At 42.4% G+C, this 21,008-nt stretch overlaps 1 protein-coding gene across 1 annotated transcript in view; it reads right to left on the bottom strand.

Annotated features, from left to right (window-relative positions):
• Positions 1 to 16,175, bottom strand: part of F13B (coagulation factor XIII B chain) — a 38,847-nt gene extending 22,672 nt beyond the window's left edge. The window contains exons 1-3 of the mRNA XM_059998784.1: positions 16,069 to 16,175; positions 8,912 to 9,112; positions 553 to 738 (exon numbers count right to left, since the gene is read on the bottom strand). Coding sequence (XP_059854767.1) covers positions 553 to 738; positions 8,912 to 9,112; positions 16,069 to 16,132 — 451 coding nt within the window. The 5' untranslated portion in view covers positions 16,133 to 16,175. The remainder of the gene's footprint in view (positions 1 to 552; positions 739 to 8,911; positions 9,113 to 16,068) is intronic.
• Between the last annotated feature and the right edge of the window lie 4,833 nt (positions 16,176 to 21,008).

Here is a 21,008-nt window from a genome sequence, read left to right as displayed (position 1 = left end):
GGGCTCAGTAGTTGTGGCTTGCAGGCTCTAGAGCGCAGGCTCAGTAGCTGTGGCGCACAGGCTTAGTTGCTCCGCAGCATGTGGAATCTTCCCGGACCAGGGCTCGAACCCATGTCCCCTGCATTGGCAGGTGGATTCGCAACCACTGCGCCACCAGGGAAGTCCCTGATTGGGTTATTTTTAAGTTTATCTGATATTGGTTTGAGGTATAAAATAATGTGCATTATTTCAAACTCTTCTCTAATGAAGGAAATACTAATTTATGTATGTTGTGACAGAAAGTTTCATTAAGGGTCTTTCCTTTTATTCCACTCCAATTCTTTGTTTACTAGTAAAAAATAGGAACTGCTGGAGTAGGTGTGTGGTAGAGGTTGGGAATCCTTGGATTAAGGAAACACCCAGCATTAGAGGGAAACAATATAATAACTTCCTGCATCGAGAGACATAATAAAATAACAATTATATTTAAACAAGAATGCCTACCCATATAAGAAAGCATTGAACTCACAAGCTCTTACCTTCAGATTTAGGAGATAATTCTTAAACACATACCATGTTCCTTCCTACAGGTTGGCTGAGAAGACCATCCAACAGGGAGGCATTGAACCACTCCTTCATCCTGCCCTGTTGTGGTTTTGTACCCTGATGCACAACGATAACGCATGTTCTCTTGAATTTTGTAAAATAATTTTGTGTCAAAGACGTAACCGTTCCTCAGGTCAGGCTTAGGGCATTTTTCTGTGGGGAAAAAATAGTTGATTCAATTTGACAATAAAATTCTTGGATGTACTAACTTCGGTTCTCACAGTCATCCCACCCCTACCTCATTTACGTTAGAAAATATATCCAGGGATCTTCTTCTAACTAATTGTCATTAATGGAAAATAGAAAGAATTTCTTTTGGGTTTACTTCCTAATACTTTTGAGGCCACTGCATTTGATAATTTTTAACATGATGTAACTAAAGCACATATACCTACTCTATGCATCCTTAAAGAATCATGCAGACAATTTAATGTGAAAACTGTGTTCATTTATTTTTTAAGCCTCTGATCACCTACCTGCACAGTAAGACTCCATAGTCAGTCCATGTAAACTGTGACTGAGTCACAGACAGGCTACTCAAAACCTTGGAGTTCACAGAGCTAATTTTTACTAAATACTTGGAACTGTGATGTGTTGGACAGTACATTTACCTTAGCATTGTATGGAGTTTAATCATTTTTTAAGCCTCATTAACGGACCCTCATAACAAACCAATTCAGAAAGGCGAAGAGACTTGTCCAAGGTTAATATTAGTTTAAATATATGTTGTACTTGCTGTGTGGCGAGCCCTTTATAAAGATGATCTCATCGAAGCTGTATGATTTGCATTTTATAGGTGAGAAAGTCCAGCTCGGAATGTTTAAGCCACTTTTCAGTGTTGGAGCAGTATTCACAGGCGGCAGTCTGGCCACAGAGGGTGTCTCAATCCTGACACTGCAATGCTAACCCTGCAACATCCTTTTCTGGGTCCTACTTCACTGCTCTCACATCATCTCATCTAAGATGTTTAATTTACTTTTATGCTCTAGTTATGAGTGAGATGTATTTATTACAGTTAATCTGTGGTCCATGTTAATACTAAAAGTGCAATGCTTAAATTGATGCTCCGTCCACAAGTCATGGAGTGGATAATTATCCCAAATAGATATATTCACTGGACATATCGACCACCATAAGCAACATACCCACTTCTTCTGAATGAAACTGACTCAACCAAAGCGCCTTACTCTGCAAAACAGAGCCTGGGGAATGTGTCAATCAAGAGAGGTAACCTGACTCCATGGAAGCCAGCTGATAGTTTGACTCTAGTGTAGCCTCACATGAAATATTGAGATGAGCCGATCAGATTTCCTTTTCACAAATTTGAACTCAAAAAAACACATTTTTCAATGGATATTATGTGAGAAAAAGTTGTCATACAAAGGAGAGTCTTTCAAATGATAAAATACTAGAGTAACAACCCTATATATGCTTCCTAAGGCCAATGTCAAGCATTTTTCGGTCTCCTGCAGAACTCTCTGTAAAAGCCCCTCATTCTTTTTTTTTTTTTAACACCTTTATTGGAGTATAATTGCTCTACAATGGTGGATTACTTTCTGCTTTATAACAAAGTGAATCAGTTATACATATACATATATCCCCAAATCTCTTCCCTCTTGCGTCTCCCTCCCTCCCACCCTCCCTATCCAACCTCTCTAGGTGGTCACAGAGCACGAGTTGATCTCCCTGTGCTATGCGGCTGCTTCCCACTAGCTATCTATTTTACATTTGGTAGTCTATATGTGTCCATGCCACTCTCTCACTTTGTCCCAGCTTACGCTTCCCCCTCCCTGTATCCTCAAGTCCATTCCCTAGTAGGTCTGCGTCTTTATTCCCGTCTTGCCCCTATGTTCTTCATGACCTTTTTTCTTTTTCTTTTAGATTCCATATATATGTGTTAGCATATGTTATTTTTCTCTTTCAGACTTACTTCACTCTGTATGACAGACTCTAGGTCCATCCACCTCACTACAAATAACTCAGTTTCATTTCTTTTTATGGCTGAGGAATATTCCATTTTACATATGTGCCACATCTTCTTTATCCATTCATCTGTTGATGGACACTTAGGTTGTTTCCATGTCCTGGCTATTGTAAATAGAGCTGCAATGAATATTGTGGTACACGACTCTTTTGAATTGTGGTTTTTTCAGGGTATATGCCCAGTAGTGGGATTGCTGGGTCATATGGTAGTTCTATGTGTAGTTTTTTAAGGAACCTCCATACTGTTCTCCATAGTGGCTGTATCCATTTACATTACCACCAACAGTGCAAGAGGGTTCCCTTTTCTCCACACCCTCTCCAGCATGTATGGTTTGTAGATTTATTGATCATGGCCATTCTGACTGGTGTGAGATGATATCTCATTATAGTTTTGATTTGCATTTCTCTAATGATTAATGATGTTGAGCATCCTTTCATGTGTTTGTTGGCAATCTGTACATCTTCTTTGGAGAAATGTCTATTTAGTTCTTCTGCCCATTTTTGGATTGGGCTGTTTGTTCTTTTGATATTGAGCTGCACGAGCTGCTTGCAAATTTTAAGAGATTAATCCTTTGTCAGTTGCTTCATTTGCAAATCTCCCATTCAGAGGGTTGTCTTTTTGTCTTTTTTATGGTTTCCTTTGCTGTGCAAAAGCTTTGAAGTTTCATTAGGTCCCATTTGTTTCTGTTTTTAATTCCATTTCTCTAGGAGGTGAGTCAAAAAGAATCTTCCTGTGATTTATGTCATAGAGTGTTCTGCCTATATTTTCCTCTAAGAGTTTAATAGTGTCTGGCCTTACATTTAGGTCTTTAATCCATTTTGAGTTTATTTTTGTGTATGGTGTTAGGGACTGTAGTGATTTCATTCTTTTACATGTAGCTGTCCAGTTTTCCCAGCACCACTTACTGAAGAGGCTGTCTTTTCTCCACTGTATATTCTTGCCTCCTTTATCAAAGATAAGGTGACCATATGTGCGTGGGTTTATCTCTGGGCTTTCCATCCTGTTCCACTGATCTATATTTCTGTTTTTGTGCCAGTACCACCCTGTTTTGATTACAGTAGCTTTGTAGTATAGTCTGAAGTCAGGGAGCCTGACTGCTCCAGCTCTGTTTTTCTTTCTCAAGACTGCTTTGGCTATTCGGGGTCTTTTGTGTTTCCATACAAATTGTGGAATTATTTTGTTCTAGTTCTGTGAAAAATGCCAGTGGTAGTTTGATAGGGATTGCATTGAATCTGCAGATTGCTTTGGGTAGTAGAGTCATTTTCACAATGTTGATTCTTCCAATCCAAGAACATGGTATATCTCTCCATCTATTTGTATCATCATTAATTTCTTTCAAGTGTCATATAATTTTCTGCATACAGGTCTTTTGTCTCCTTACGTAGGTTTATTCCTAGATATTTCTTTCTGTTTGTTGCAATGGTAATGGGAGTGTTTTCTTAATTTCACTTTCAGGTTTTTCATCTTTAGTGTATAGGAATGCAAGAGAGTTCTGTGCATTCATTTTCTATCCTGCTACTTTACCAAATTGATTGATTAGCTCTAGTAGTTTTCTGGTAGCATCTTTAGGATTCTCTATGTATAGTATCATGTCATCTGCAAACAGTGACAGCTTTACTTCTTCTTTTCTGATTTGGATTCCTTTTATTTCTTTTTCTTCTCTGATTGCTGTGGCTAAAACCTACAAAAGTATGTTGAATAACAGTGGTGAGGGTGGGCAACCTTGTCTTATTCCTGATCTTAGTGGAAATGGTTTCAGTTTTTCACCATTAAGGACGATGTTGGCTGTGGGTTTGTCATATATGGCCTTTATTATGTTGAGGTAAGTTCCCTCTATGCCTACTTTCTGGAGGGTTTTTTTTATCATAAATGGGTGTTGAATTTTGTCAAAAGCTTTCTCTGCGTCTATGGAGATGATCATATGGTTTTTCTCATTCAATTTGTTAATATGGTGTATCACGTTGATTGGCTTGCGTATATTGAAGAATCCTTGCATTCCTGGGATAAACCCCCCTTGATCATGGTGTATGACCCTTTTAGTGTGCTGCTGGATTCTGTTTGTTGGTATTTTATTGAGGATTTTTGCATCTATGTTCATCAGTGATATTGGCCTGTAGTTTTCTTTGTGACATCTTTGTCTGGTTTTGGTATCAGGGTGATGGTGGCCGTGTGGAATGAGCTTGGGAGTTTTCCACCCTCTGCTATATTTTGGAAGAGTTTGAGAAGGGTAGGTATTAGCTCTTCTCTAAATGCTTGATAGAATTCTCCTGTGAAGCCATCTGGTCCTGGGCTTTTGTTTGTTGGAAGATTTTTAATCATAGTTTCAAATTCTTTGCTTGTGATTGGTCTGTTTATAGTTTCTATTTCTTCCTGGTTCAGTCTCGGAAGGTTGTGCATTTCTAAGAATTTGTCTATTTATTCCAGGTTGTCCATTTTATTGGCATATAGTTGCTTGTAGTAATCTCTCAAGATCCTTTGTATTTCTGCAGTGTCAGTTGTTACTTCTCCTTTTTCATTTCTAATTCTATTGATTTGAGTCTTCTCCCTTTTTCTCTTGATGAGTCTGCCTAATGGTTTATCAATTTTGTTTATCTTCTTAAAGAACCAGCTTTTAAATTTATTGATCTTTGCTATTGTTTCCTTCATTTCTTTTTCATTTATTTCTGATTTGATCTTTATGATTTCTTTCCTTCTGCTAACTTTGGGTTTTTTTTGTTCTTCTTTCTCTAATTGTTTTAGGTGTCAGGTTAGGTTTTACATTTCAGATGTTTCTTGTTTCTTAAGGCAGGATTGTATTGCTATAAACTTCTCTCTTAGAACTGCTTTTGCTGCATCCCACAGGTTTTGGGCCGTTGTGTTTTCATTGTCATTTGTTTCTAGGTATTTTTGATTTCCTCTTTGATATTTTCAGTGATCTCTTGGTTATTAAATAGTGTATTGTTTAGCCTCCATGTGTTTGTATTTTTTACAGATTTTTTTCCTGTAATTGACATCTAATCTCATAACATTGTGGTCGGAAAAGATATTTGATACGACTTCAATTTTCTTAAATTTACCAAGGCTTGATTTGTTACCCAAGATACGATTTATCCTGGAGAACGTTCCATGAGCACTTGAGAAGAAAGTGTATTCTGTTGTCTTTGGATGGAATGTCCTATAAATGCCAATTAAGTCCATCTTATTTAATGTATCATTTAAAGCTTGTGTTTCCTTATTTATTTTAATTTTGGATGATCTGTCCATTGGTGAAAGTGGGGTGTTAAAGTCCCCTACTATGATTGTGTTACTGTCAATTTCCCTTTTTATGGCTGTTAGTATTTGCCTTATATATTGAGGTGCTCCTATGTTGGGTGCATAAATATTTACAATTGTTATATCCCCTTCTTTGATTGATCCCTTGATCATTATGTAGTGTCCTTCCTTTTCTCTTGTAATAGTCTTTGTTTTAAGGTCTATATTTTGTGATATGAGAATTGCTACTTCAGCTTTCTTTTGATTTCCATTTGCATGGAATATCTTCTTCCATCCCCTCATTTTCAGTCTGTATGTGTCCCTAGGTCAGAAGTGGGCATCTTGTAGACAGCATATATATGGGTCTTGTTTTTGTATCCATTCATCCAGTCTCTATGTTTTGTTTGGAGCATTTAATCCATTTACACTTAAGGTAATTATCGATATGTATATTCCTATTACCATTTTCTTAACTGTTTGGGGTTTGTTATTGTAGGTCTTTTCCTTCTCTTGTGTTTCCCGCCTAGAGAAGTTCCTTTAGCATTTGTTGTAAAGCTCTTTTGGTTGTGCTGAATTCTCTTAGCTTTTGCTTGTCTGTAAATGTTTTAACTTATCCGTCAATTCTGAATGAGAACCTTGCTGGGTAGAGTAATCTTGGTTGTAGGTTTTTCCCTTTCATCACTTTAAATATATCCTGCCACTCCCTTCTGGCTTACAGAGTTTTTGCTGAACAATCAGCTGTTAACCTTATGGGGATTCCTTTGTATGTTATTTGTTGTTTTTCCCTTGCTGCTTTGAATATTTTTTCTTTGTATTTAATTTTTGACAGTTTGATTAATATGTGTCTTGCCATGGTTCTCCTTGCATTTATCTTGTATTGGACTCTCTGTGCTTCCTGGACTTGATTAACTATTTCCTTTCCCATATTAAGGAAGTTTTCAACTATAATCTCTTCAAATATTTTCTCAGTCCCTTTCCTTTTCTCTTCTTCTTTTGGGATCCCTATAATTAGAATGTTGGTGCCTTTAATGTTGTCCCAGAGGTGTCTGAGACTGTCCTCAGTTCTTTTCATTCTTTTTTCTTTATTCTGCCCTGCAGTAGTTAGTTCCCCTATTTTATCTTCCAGGTCACTTATCCGTTCCTCTGCCTCAGTTATTCTGCTATTGATTCCTTCTAGAGAATTTTTAATTTCATTTACTGTGTTATTCCTCATTGTTTGTTTACTCTTTAGTTCTTCTATGTCCTTGTTAAATGTTTCTTGTATTTTCTCCATTCTATTTCCCAGATTTTTGTTCATCTTTACTATCATTATTCTGAATTCTCTTTCAGGTAGACAGTCTATTTCCTCTTAATTTTTTAGGTCTGCTGGGTTTTTACCTTGCTCCTTCATCTGCTGTGTGTTTCTTTGTCCTCTCATTTTGCTTAACTTACTGTGTTCAGGGTCTCCTTTTTGCAGGCTGCTGGTTCATAGTTCCTGTTGTTTTTCGTGTCTGTCCCCAGTGGGTAAGGTTGGTTCAGTGCGTTGTGTAGCCTTCCTGGCTAGGGGACTAGTGCCTGTATACTAGTGGGTGAGGCTTGATCTTGTCTTTCTGGTGGGCAGGTCCACGTCTGGTGGTGTGGTTTGGGGTGTCTGTGACCTTATTATGCTTTTAGGCAGCCTCTCTGCTAATGGGTGGGGTTGTGTTCCTGTCTTGCTAGCTGTTTGGCATAGGGTATCCCGCACTGTAGGTTGCTGGTCGTTGAGTGGAGCTGGGTCTTAGCATTGAGATGGAGATCTCTGTGAGAGCTCTCACCGATTGATATTATGTGAGGCCAGGAGGTCTCTGGTGGTCCAATGTCCTGAACTTGGCTCTCCCACCTCAGAGGCACAGCCCTGATGCCTGGCTGGAGCACCAATAGCCTGTCATCCACACAGCTCAGAATAAAAGGGAGAAAAGAAAGAAAGAAAGAAAGAACGAAAGAAGATAAAATAAAATAGTTATTAAAATAAAAAATAATTATTTAAAAAAGTTACTTAAAAGTAATAAAAAAAGAAAGAAAGAAGAGAGTAACCAATGCAAAAAACAAATCCACCAATGGTAACAAGCGCTAAAAACTATACTAAAAAACAAACAAACAAACAAACAAAAAAAGGACAGACAGAACCCTAGGACAAATGGTAAAAGCAAAACTATACAGAGAACATCTCACACAGAAGCATGACATACCCAGTCAGAAAAAGAGAAAAAAGGGAAAAAATATATATACATATCATTGCTCCCAAAGTCCACCTCCTCAATTTGGGATGATTCGTTGTATATTCAGGTATTCCACAGATGCAGGGTACATCAAGTTGATTGTGGAGATTTAATTCGCTGCTCCTGAGGCTGCGGGGAGAGATTTCCCTTTCTCTTATTTGTTCGCACAGCTCCTGGGGTTCAGCTTTGGATTTGGCCCCGCCTCTGCGTGTAGGTCGCCTGAGGGCGTCTTTTGTTCGCTCAGACAGGATGGGGTTAAAGAAGCCGCTGATTCGGGGGCTCTGGCTCACTCAGGCCGGGGGGTGGGAGGGGCATGGAGTGTGGGGCGAGCCTGCGGTGGCAGAGGCCAGTGTGACGTTGCAGCAGCCTGAGGCGCGCCGTGCGTTCTCCCGGGGAAGTTGTCCCTGGATCCTGGGACCCGGCGGTGGCGGGCTGCACAGGCTCCCGGGAGAGGAGGTGTGGATTGTGACCTGTGCTCACACACAGGCTTCTTGGAGGTCTCTTGCCTCTTCGGCAGCTCCAGACCTTTTCCCAGAATCCCTCCCAGCCAGCTGTGGCGCACTAGCCCCTTCAGGTTGTGTTCATGCAGTGGTGCCTCTCTTCTTTGCAATGTGATAATAACAATTTCAATAACTATCAGTATTCTCTTCACAGGGTAATATTACAAACAGATAAAGAAGATAACATTTTAATGAAAGACGTGATTTACAGAATTACAGTATATGCTTTCATTTTGTAAAAAAGACAGTTGGCCAGCAATTTTGTTCTTATCTACCAAAAGGTTTAGACACCTGCCATATTTTAGGGGATGCTAGTTTTACAAGCTCATTTATTTCCGTGTTATCACGTGATGTTGACCCCACCACTGACTTACTGAAGCACCGTGGTTCTGGGGACCATCCTGCTGCCGTACACGTGGTCTGGGCCTCTTGTTTCCCAGTTTCAGTTGTATAACCAGCCAAGCAGGAAAATGACAGATTTTGGTTTATGCTCATTGGAAAGTAATAACTTTCAAAAGTATAGTAATATTGGGCAATCCTTCCATTTTCCACACTTGGAAGACCACAGGGTTTCTCTGAAATGAGAAAATATCAAGCTGAACACTGAAAAATATATTTAAAACCATACAATTTGTGATGAAGTGACAATAGCTTTTTAAATTCAAAGTGTTTGCAGACACTTTGTACCCATAAGTACCCAGTACTTATTTTTATTACTTAACATTTTAGGGTATTTTTTGCCAATCCTTTTCAATCAGGAAGTAATCTGCTAGCAACAACACCCAAGAGTCAGAACAAATCTGGGCAGGCCAGTTCCTCAGAGAAGCCTTTCCTAACTTTGTCAAACAGTACGTTCTAATAGGAACACAAGCCATATATGTATATTTAAATTTCTAGCAGGCACATTAATAAAAGGAACAGTTGAAGTTAATTTTAATAACAGATTTTATTTAACCCAATATACTAAAAGCATTATTATTTTTTCCTACTAAGTCTGAACTCCAGTGTGTATCTACACTCATGCCACACCCCAATATGGACTAGTCTCATTTCAAAAGCCACATGCGATTACTGGCCACTGTATTATTGGATGGGAAAGTTCTAGAATAGATGAGGTTCTCCTTAAGATACGCAGTTACAAGTTTTCATATGAATGGCTTTTGTCTTGTTTTGTTTTTTAAGAAAAAGACAGACAACCAACTGAAAAAATAAAAGACTTGAGTGAGAACCTTACATTAAACGGTGCGAGGTCTAGCAAAGAGGACTCAGCTTCATCAGTCACCAGGGAAAGGCAAATTTAAATCACTGTGAGATAGAACCATACATCCAGAGGAATGACTGACCTGGAAGAGACTGACTACCCCAGTGGTTGGGGCGGACATGGAGAAAAGGGAGCTCAAGACCACTGCAAGTAAGAGTGTAAACAGGTACGACCTCTCCTGAGAAAACAGTACGACAGAATGTGTACAAACCACGTTGAAAGCACATCTCTGTGCAGCCACATGTGTAAGAGAGTGTTCCTGGCAAGTCTCTGCATGTGGTACCAACTGGAAGCAACCAAGTGCCCACTGACAGCAGAAAAGACAAACACACGCCTGACTATCCACACAAGGGATATTACACAGCAACATGAGTGTTGATGCTCATGGTGAACCTCACAGACCTATGATTGTCTCCGCCGTGCCACCTAATTTCCTACTGAGTCCCCTCCTTTTTCTTTCTGCCAACCTCACCACCTCCCACCTTCCCCACTTGTGCCACTCCTGGAAGAAGGAGCCCCTCCCCCACTCATTCAACCAAGCCCCCAGCCACTCCGCCTGGGCCCTTGTCACCTCACTGGAGAGCTCAGTCATGGACCTGCTCCAGGTCCAATGCCCATCTCTCATCAGATATGCAGGCTGCCTGTGGGTACACGTGCCTGGAACCCCTCCATCAGGTGCCAGCTGGGTTCTTACCCCTCAGGAGGACCAGTCCGTTCTGGAAGTTGCCACGGCTGTCAGGCAGAGAGAGCCAGGAGAAATGTAGTAAAACGGGAAGTGAAGAACTGGCCCCACTGCAACAAAAGGTTGAAGGCAGGGATCGGTGCCGGTGGCAGAATGTGAGGGATGGATGGTTGTTCTCAGGTTCTCAGACTGCATGATGGGAGGTGCTGTTGCAGACACATCAAGCGACCCTACACTCAGACTTGAGGTCCTAGGGTGGTTGGCGCTTTATCTTCTCAAGAGTATCGTGTGGTGGCAGCTCAGAGGATGAGCCCAGCGTCCGCCTCCTGTCCCATCAGACCTCCGACCATCAGGGTGAGGGGCGAGGGTCAACCAGGAACTCAGCAGAGATGGCCGAGAAAAATCAGGCCCAGGCGTTCTGCCCTCAATCCCAACAGGCACTGATGAAACACAGACCTTTACCCAAAGCGGTGGTTGTAGCCAATGGCAGCCTGGCGTCCGTGGGTCCTGACCCAGGCCACTACCCCTAGGCTCAGAGATCCTGGTGGCATCAAGCTCGGACACGCAGGCCAGAGGCGCCTTCCCAGAGCAGAGGCCACTATCATCACAGGCACCACCTCCTCCCACCTGCCTTCCCGTCTTCTGAAAGGCGCCACCACCCAGCTGCCGTGGGTGAGATGCCGCGGGGACGGAGCACGTGGAGAACCTGAGACCCGTTGGCGGTGCCAGGTGTGTGGGGGCGGAAGGTTGACTCGTGGACATTCAGGAGAGCCAGTGCCTGGATGGTCGTGCTGCGCTCCTGCTTGGTGAGCACCCAGGTGCCCTGAGCATCCTTTCTTCGCACGAGGCCGGGTGGGTCCTCCGGCAGTGCTGGGCGGACTGCACCGCTCTTGCCTCGGCTCCACCAGCGGCCACAGGTGGGGGCCGTCTGCATCTCCATCAGTTTGCAGAGCTTGAATGGTAACTCGGTTTCTCAGGCCACCTGCCAACCTGAGAAAGGCCAGAGGACAGTCTTGAGGTCCAGAGAGCAGTGTGACCGTGAGGAGAAGAGCCTGCCCGGAGCTTCCAAAGACACAGCGCGCGAGGCGAGGAGGCCAGGCTGCGCACCCGGGTCCCTGGCTCATCGTGCAGGAGGTCAAGTCAGGCAGCCGAGGGCATCCGTGCAGGGAAAGGAACCTCTCCCACCAGGACTGGGCTTCACCCAGAGCCGGCCTCGCCGGGAGCCGTCAGACAAGGTGCACACACCCCGCTGTGAGACCCGGAGAGGGAGGCCTGGAGGCAGCCTCCGAGGTTGGTCCCTTGCTCCTGATCCCAGGGCCTCCCGTCTGGACAGCCCAGGGGGCCGTGATGGGAGAAGCAGTCCTGGGCCAGGAAGGATGGGTGCTCGCAGAGTGAGAAACGGTCTACACCGCAGGGCCTCCCTGTTCTTTCATCTCCAGCCCTCGCTCCCACAAGGGGAGAGTCAGGCTTTGGGAGCAAGTGGCAGAGGTCAGAGGGAAAGAGCCAAAGATGACGGCCCTCAGCCGCAGGAGCAGTTCCGATGTCTGAAGGACTTTTTCTTTTTGTGGTGGGAAGGCAGGAGGCCCCCTGGATATAAGAGGGTCCCCCCAGATTCTTCTTTTGGGTGCTTGTCGCTTTGATGTGTGGTTCTGTCCCAGGGTCTATGGCTGGGCTGGGGGCAGTTCACCCCCATCCACCAGCCTCTGCTTGATCCTCTGCCTCAGCAGTTCTCATGCCCCTTCACCAAGCCTCCCACCAAATAACTAACATTATTTACCTTTGGATGGCTTCTGGAGAGGGTGGGGCTGGCAACAGCCTGGGCTTCACATGCCCTCCTTGGACCTGAGGCAAGGACCAGAACTGAGGCCAAACCCAAAGAACTCTACAGTCTGGGACCATGTCAGTCGTTCAGGGGAGAGTGCCACCTCCGGAGATGCATGTTGGGAGGCCCAGACCCTGGCTCTCATCTTCGGCAATGCTGTTGCCGCATGATTGGCAGTTTTCAACCTCTGCAGATGGTCCTCTCCTGCTTCCCTGTGGTGAGGATGGGAGGAGAGTGCCACGGGGGAGAGGAGGAGGGGAGGAGGGTGCCACGGGGGAGAGGACGATGGGAGGAGGGTGCCACGGGGGAGAGGAGGATGGGAGGAGGGTGCCACGGGGGAGAGGAGGATGGAGAGGAAGGTGCCACGGGGGAGAGGAGGATGGAGAGGAAGGTGCCACAGGGGAGAGGAGGATGGGAGGAGGGTGCCACGGGGGAGAGGAGGATGGGAGGAGGGTGCCACGGGGGAGAGGAGGATGGGAGGAGGGTGCCACGGGGGAGAGGAGGATGGGAGGAGGGTGCCATGGGGGAGAGGATGGAGAGGAAGGTGCCACAGGGGAGAGGAGGATGGGAGGAGGGTGCCACGGGGGAGAGGAGGATGGAGAGGAAGGTGCCACGGGGGAGAGGAGGATGGAGAGGAAGGTGCCACGGGGGAGAGGAGGATGGAGAGGAAGGTGCCACAGGGGAGAGGAGGATGGGAGGAGGGTGCCACGGGGGAGAGAAGGATGGAGAAGAGGGTGCCACAGGGAAGCTGGTGGCCCAGGCCAGTCCCACAGCTCTACTGGGGCTCCTGTGCTTTTTCTGGGGATGTGTTCAAGCTCAGGGGGTGGGTGAAGGCTCCTCCTTTGTCTCTGGGGAGTTGGAGCTTGGCAGCACTGGCTCCTGTTCCAGGATGGCTCTGGAGAGCATCCCTTTGGAAGCCTCTTCCACCCACCTCTGGCACGTCACCCTCATGCCAGATAAACCATGGTCAGAGAAGTCAGGATGGTTACCTGAGGTTTAGTCCTTTAAAAAGGGACATTTAGGGGGCTCCCCTGGTGGCGCAGTGGTTGAGAGTCCGCCTGCCGAGGCAGGGGACGCGGGTTCGTGCCCCAGTCCGGGAAGATCCCACATGCCGCGGAGCAGCTGGGCCCGTGAGCCATGGCCGCTGAGCCTGCGCGTCCGGAGCCTGTGCTCCGCAATGGGAGAGGCCACAACAGTGAGAGGCCCGTGTACCGCAAAAAAAAGGGACATTTAGGAGGCTTCTGAGTGCTGATCAATGTTCTATATGTTGATCCGGGTGCAGTAAAATTTAGTAAACATTTATAGAGGGGCATCCTATGATTTTTTGCATTTTTCTGCATACATTATACTCCAAAGAAAACATTTATTTTTAAAAATCTGTCCTTATGTTGGAGACTTTAAAATCATAAATACACTTAAAAGAAAGCAGTTATTGAGCAGCCCCTAGGGTTTGTGTTGGGAGGAAGTGGCAGGTGTGTAGAAGACCCAGGCGGATGGGATTATTTTGCCTTCAATGCCTTGGGGACGACAGTCAACCCTCTTGCTACCCTGAGACATAAAATAATAGCAGTGCCCTCCCAGGGCTGAGGGAAGTGGGCAAGGAATTATGAGTAAAAGAAACTTTCCAGAGTCTGATGGGAGGAAGGAGCAGATAAAAACATGCGCAGGGGAGGTCCCGTCCCCTGAGGATTCTCATAATTTTCCACACCCATACCACCAGGGATTTACAAAGAAGACTCTTTAGAACTAGCAGAAACTATAGGCAAAATTTCATGAATCTGATTATATGAAAATTGAGAATGTCTTTCCATGAAAAGTATTGTTGACAAAACACACACATCACATTTTGGAAGAAGGAATTTGCAATGTCTAAAAGTGACAAGAAGTTAAAATGTATCGTCTGCAAAGAGCTCCCACAAATCAGCTCTTTAAAAGGCAGAAAGCAGAGGGAAATGCTAATCTGTTATAAATCAGGAAACAAAGAAAAGGAATTGAGCCCATAGCCCCACATGGGGGATATATACAGGCAAGAGAAATCGTCACAGAGAAATAAGGTGATTACATGAAAGCACTCATTTCAGAGTTACTTGAGGTTAGGAGGAAACTATGTGTCCATCCTTAGGAGAGTGGATAAGTAAATATATGAAGGTAGGTAGCACTAAAGGGCAACAAACTAGATTCAGCAACAAGGAAATACGTTTAAACAGTAGCAAGTAAAATGAAACAATAAGGAGATAAAATCTATGGCAAGCTTACATTTATATGAATATAAAACACACAAAACCAGACATAGTTTACAAAGATATTTGCATATTTAAGGATATATCAAACATTATAGTGCGTACCAACAGTTGGGTTTTCAACAGTTGGGTTTTCAACAGTTTGGTTGAATGGGAAATGTAATTCAGGGTCAGGAATGAAGAGGGAAAATGTATAAATAAAACAAAAGTGACACTTCTCATAGGCCAGTGATGGTCACATGAAATGAGGAGCATAGTTAACTTGATCTTGCCCCCAAGATTCCGGATGGGGGTGGGGGAAGCATGGGAATATGAGGTCATGGTCCCTGTCTTCAGGCAGCTGACATTTCTTTGTTTGTGTGAAAGAAGATTATAATTACACAATAATTAGAAAATTAGCTAGAATATTGCAGTGTTTTCATGGTATAGATAATAGACAATTATATCAGCTGTTTTTTCCCTACTTAGACAGAAAAATAAAAGGAAACTTCATGCAAAAATTATCTTATTGTAGAATTAAATGTGTAAGATGAATTCTATTAATTTCACTTTCATAATTTTAATTGCAGAGCCTCTTCTGGCAGAAAATTTGTAGTAAACTATTCAACTAAGGCAATTATATATAATCTGTCGGATATTTTATTTCAAGAAATTTCCTAAGGTGTTTTAAAAGAGGCTTATGGCTGTGGTTTCCTACTTTGTCTACTACTCTTACTGATACTTAATGACTTGGCTGGCTTCTTATCCCTACAGCCCAAGAACATCGTTAACTCTTCCTAAATAACCCACACTTGCACACTCACATTCACCTCACACATGAGGCAGTCTGGGTAGAAAGATTTCTAACAGTTAGGGAGTCCACAGGTATTGCTTGTCTGGACAGTACTGATTTACCCCTGCTGTCCCATTTGAGTATTAATAAAACCTGCTTTCACCCTGAGGCATGTCCTCATTTACATAAAGAATCATATGGTCCTCCTACTAATCATTACTTACCGTCTTCAACCAAAGAATAAAAATTAGGATAAAAATCAAGGTGTCAACAGTCAAAGATCTTGCTGATGATTTATGGTTCTTTTTAAAATTTCCCACATGAAAGCTCTCTCTTTAAGAGCAAAGAATTAAAATTGTACAAGCTGTGCAGTGTTAGGAATGAATTCTGGTCTGAAATTAGAATTAAGGTTAACTTACAGCTTCAAATGGTGGTACCGTTAGCCTGTTAGCCTGAAAACACTTTGAAGTCTTTAGATCCTGGTTTCCTATACCCTCAAAACTAAAGATGTAAAAGGTTTTTTTTTTTTTGTCTTGTTTTGGTTTTCTAAGCTATGTTACTCTAAGAATAGTTTAGTAGTTTTTCTCAAAGGAAAAAGTCTGTCTAAATATTATAACAAATTATATTTATAAGTATCTTTTTTATAAAATTGGTACATAAAAATGAAAGACTATATTAAAAGCTCAAGAGAAATAATGTTAGAATTTCCCTTTATAATTATTAAAGAATAAAGAATATTTAAAGTTAACTTTACCTTCTGCACTGAGTTCTCCTGAGATGATTAATATGATAATCAGAGCCAAGCCTTTCGACCTCATCTTCTATGGTGTGCTTAATAAAGGGTTTAACCATTCTAAAGTACTAGGGACTCCTCATTAAGTACACAATACGTCTCCTGAAAAAAGTTAATTATTTACAACATCTAAGTCCCTTTGTAACAAGCCTTATATTTGATTTAAAACAGTTTAGAAAAACACTAAAAATACACAACTACATTAATTGACAGTACTTTTCACGCCACAGTCCAATAAGAACATGACCACCGATGAGGTCAACGATAACAGCAGCAAAATAATTAACTCAGGCTGCATAAAAAACAGGGTAAATTTTCAATGTTAATTTCCCAATGTAAGTCCATGGAGTAAAGTTCATTGGTGGCCATTGATTTCTTTACCACTGTAGATCAAATGAAGGGATGAACTTAGGTACATGAATTAATGGATCCCTGATATGAAAACAGTGTTGTCTAGACTGCACTGCTAAAGGGAAAAGTGGCCTTAATTGTCTCGAGCAGTGATAGAATAATGTTATTGATTGTAAAGTCTAATGTTGAGAGAGGTTGTATGCTGTGGCAGGTGATTAGAGAAGCACTGTGCTGAATTATCATTCATATTTGAATGATCATTCATATTCATATTTATATCAGGACATGCTCTAGTCTTGGGTTTATGGCAGTGAAAAAATAGATTCCAATGACTGTCCTCATGGAGTTTACATTCTAATGGGTTTTAGTTTAAACTACAAAATAATACTGTGAGGTGGGAACTATTATTATTTCAGTTCAGGAACTTTTTATTAAAATGCAACATATTAAGAGAAAAGTGCATGTACAATTAGTGCACAGATCAATGGATTCTCACTAACTGAACACATCTGTGAACCAGCACCCAGAACAAGAGGATACACTAGTTCCCAGAGTCCCCGCTCCGGGTCATTGGCAAGGTCTACTCCCAGTATAAATACAATCTTGGCTTCTGACAGCATAGGTCAATTTTGCCTGGTTTTATTCTACATAAATGAAATCCTAGAGTTTTTTGGTTTTTTTTAAAATATCTGGCTTCTTTTGTTTAAAATTTTGCTTGTGAGATTCGTTCTGGTCTTGGGCTGTAGAAGGTAACTCCTTCCCTGCAGTTTTCCACTCTGCTAATATGGCGCGAATTACCCACCCATTCTACTCTTCGTGGACATTTGGGTGACTTCCAGTTAAGGAATATAAGGTGGCCTCTGCTTATTTTCAAAGATTATTTTTTAATTTGAAAATTTTCAAACATAACCTCTCCCTGGATTCTACTGTTCACATTTTATTATACTTTTTAAAATCATGTACTTATTCATCTATCCATCTGTCCTTTTTTGACGCATTTCAAAGTAAGTGGTAGGTATTTGTGTGTGCTCCTCTAAAAACTAAAGCAAATATATCCTTAACCCAGTAATTTTAAAGATTCTTTTGCCATGAAATTTACAAAGAAATGCAGAATTTTTAAGTGTACATTCTGAGCCTTGAGCAAGGCATACAACGGGATACTTCAAACCGCTGACGTAAACAGCATCTCTAAACGTGGAGCACAGAAGTTGCTGAAGAGCAAACACCTGCACGCTGACAGCGAGGCTACAAATCAGGATGGATTTTCACTCGAAAACTGCCTGGGTGTGATGGAAGCAGATCACTGCTACCTGTCCAGTAGGTCAGCACTTATTTTAGAGCAGATAGGAACACACATGGAATTGAAAGATCTTGTAGGAAAGTGGCCATGGAACCCAGACAGCCTCAGACAGACAGTAACAGTAGAAGGAAGACACTGAGTAACCTATGTCTTTAATAACGTTGTTAAGGTGAATATAAATGTCACCGGAATGTTCTTCAAATGTACCTCAATAAAGATCCATCACAATTACTGATGGCAGGAAGAGCCTGTTTCTAATACTCCAACAATGTTCAGCAGGTATGAAAATTAATGATGCTTTGGCAAAGCAAGGGCAAAGTTTAGATCAAGTTTCATTTTGGTCTCATTTAGATAATTCAAAATAAACCATCACTATTCCAAATACAAAAGTTATCTGCAGTAATAATGGAATATTATTCATAGAATAAAACTCTACTCTCTAAGACTGGTTTCTGAAATAGGCTTCTGTATAATTGGAGAAAAAAAGGGTCCATAATTTATGCAAGATGCAGAAGCACTGCTTTATGTAGACCCCCCTTAAGTATTCCTAGAAATAAGCAGGTTTTTGGACTATTTCCTTCTTCCTCTATATAGGTTGGAATTTTTTACACATACCAACAAATACACACGCCCTCAAATGAAAATTGTAAGTAAATATTTATCTGCATTATATTTACCTCTGATAAAGAAGCTATAAATATTTCCATCGGAATTCTCCTTTTTTTTTTTTTTTTTTTTTTGCGGTACGCGGGCCTTTCACTGTTGTGGCCTCTCCCGTTGCAGAGCACAGGCTCCGGACGCGCAGGCTCAGCGGCCATGGCTCATGGGCCCAGCCGCTCTGCGGCATGTGGGATCTTCCCTGACCGGGGCACGAACCCATGTCCCCTGCATCGGCAGTCGGACTCTCAACCACTGCGCCACCAGGGAAGCCCGGAATTCTCTCTTTTTGGTGAAAGTAGAACTATAGTAGATTAATTATCACTCTTTCTGGACTGAGTGAACAATATAAAAATTAAAAGGAAGCCTGTTAGGAAGCCTAGCTACTAGCAACAAGCAATCCAAAAGACAGTATTTTCTTAATCAGCAAAGATTTTTAAATGAATTTTAAAAAGAATTTTAAATTTTAGATAAAAGAAACGAAGAATAGAAAAAGTTTGTTTGTTACCTATACCTTTTTAACTTTAACACAAAGTCAGATTTTAAAAATTGTACAAGGAAAGCAAAAAGCACTTTCCATACATGTGATCAGCTTTCCTATTTCTTTTCCTGTACATACTGAGACGTTTGCCTTTGCTAATAAGGAATGCCAAGTGTGTCCATCACCATTTGAATAGCTTTCAGAGGATTCACGATTTCATCCAAGTTATCTCTTCTCAACACCCAATCCGGTTTAAGTCTGTGAGAAGAATAGAAACCTTGCATTAACCCAGTTCCTCTCTTAGAAGACTCACATCCATCGCTTTGTCTTAACTGAAATGTGGTCCCTCCTAGACACATCACCTCCCTCACAGGCCCTCACACAGGTGGGAGGCTTCATGTTATGGCCGTTTATGACTTTAGACTATTTCTCTCCATCTTCCCTGAAGGATGATCCTGCCTGGATCCTTTGAAGCTCAGGCTATTCAGCTACCAAACCCCAGCGTTTTGTCTGTAAACCTGGTTCCTGGTCTTCCCTCAACTCCTGCCCCATCTCAGAACTTCAGCAGCCTTGTAGCTAAAGAGCCGACCCCTCACCTCTCCGTTTCTGCCCCCTTTCCTTTGGGTCCACTCAGCACACCCCCCGTCACACAATCACAAGACAGCCGCTGTCACCCTCAGAAAGTGCCCGGCCACCGACTGCTCAGCCTGAGCCTTCCAGCCCGAACCACCCCTTGGGGTTCATCCACGCCCTTTGACTTAATACTTCCACGGCTCACAGCTTCCTCCCACTGTGGTGTCCACTTCAGGGGACCTCAGCCCGTGCCTGTCACCCAGCACAATGCTGGTCTCCTTTCCCTCCCGTCTAGCTTGGGTCCCTCAGTATAATCTCCATTGCAAATGCCGTTAACGCCATTGTTGCTCTTCCCTATTGAATGCAACTGGAAAGCTCTATGTGGATTCCAAGTTGAATCCAGGTATCTGCCTTCTCCATTCCTGCACAGCTGGACGTTGCTAAAGAAAACCTGCACAACCAGGCTGGCTGATTTTATGCCAATGATTGAAATTACCTAGAAATTGCTTCCTTTCTCTTTCCCCAAGGTGACTGTTTTCTTCTTTCCAAATGTCCCCTCCACACCGTCCCCCATCTGCTTCTGAGCTAATGTTTATGATCTCCTTCTTCACTGAGGAAATGGCATCACAGCCACCTTCCTCACATGAATCCCTACCACTATATGCACTTCCATCTTCCTGTTCTTTCCAGTGAAAATTCCGAACATCTATGAATTGGGGGGTGGTCAAACAGAGCGGGTATATATCCCCCTACCGTGGAACAGCAGTCTGTGGAGAAAGAGATGCAATCTAAGCCATGCATCGACATGGATGAACCTCAAGAGCATTACGCTAAGTAAAAGAGTCCCGTCACAAGGAGCTACCTCTGTGTGATTCCATTTATGGGACAAAGCAGAAAAGGCAAAACTAAAGGTACTGAACTCACATCAGCAGGTTCCAGAACCTAGGGGTTAAATGGGAGAGAACTGACTGCAAGGGGGCACAAGGGAACTTTGTTGTGACAGAAATATTTTATCTCAGTGGTAGTGGTTTCACAACTGTATACGTTTGTCAAAACTCATTGAATTGCATACCTAAATAAAGGGTACATTTATACTGTTGGGAGTTTTACCTCAGAAAACTTGCTTATGTCAAAAGAAAAAAAAAAAGAACCTATTCATTCATATGTTAATAGTTTTTACAAGATAATTAGTATTAAAATGTACCCGGTCCTTAAATAAAAATCATATGTAGTGATGGTTCCCACTAATAAATTTCATGCAAGTAGACTATTTTTACCTTATACTGTGAAACATGCAGGCACAAAACCAATTTACAACTATTATACAGTTTATAATTATGAGTAATTATAAAGCTAACTGCTATATAACCCAGGCCAAGAAATAGGTCACTGTCAACACTGTTGGATTTGCACTAAGTAGAGAACTGATGAGTTGTAGAAAGGAAGTAGGGAAAGAGGGAGAGAGAGGGAGGGAGGGAGGGAGGGAGAGGGAAGGAAGAAAATTAACATCATGAGTTAATCTAGTTCATCAAAATCAAT

The sequence above is a fragment of the Delphinus delphis genome, chromosome 1, assembly GCF_949987515.2.
Source record: "Delphinus delphis chromosome 1, mDelDel1.2, whole genome shotgun sequence".
NCBI classification, from domain to species: Eukaryota; Metazoa; Chordata; class Mammalia; order Artiodactyla; family Delphinidae; genus Delphinus; species Delphinus delphis.
The sequence above is the reverse complement of the archived record's forward strand: the minus strand, read 5'-3'. Positions and strand labels throughout refer to the sequence as shown.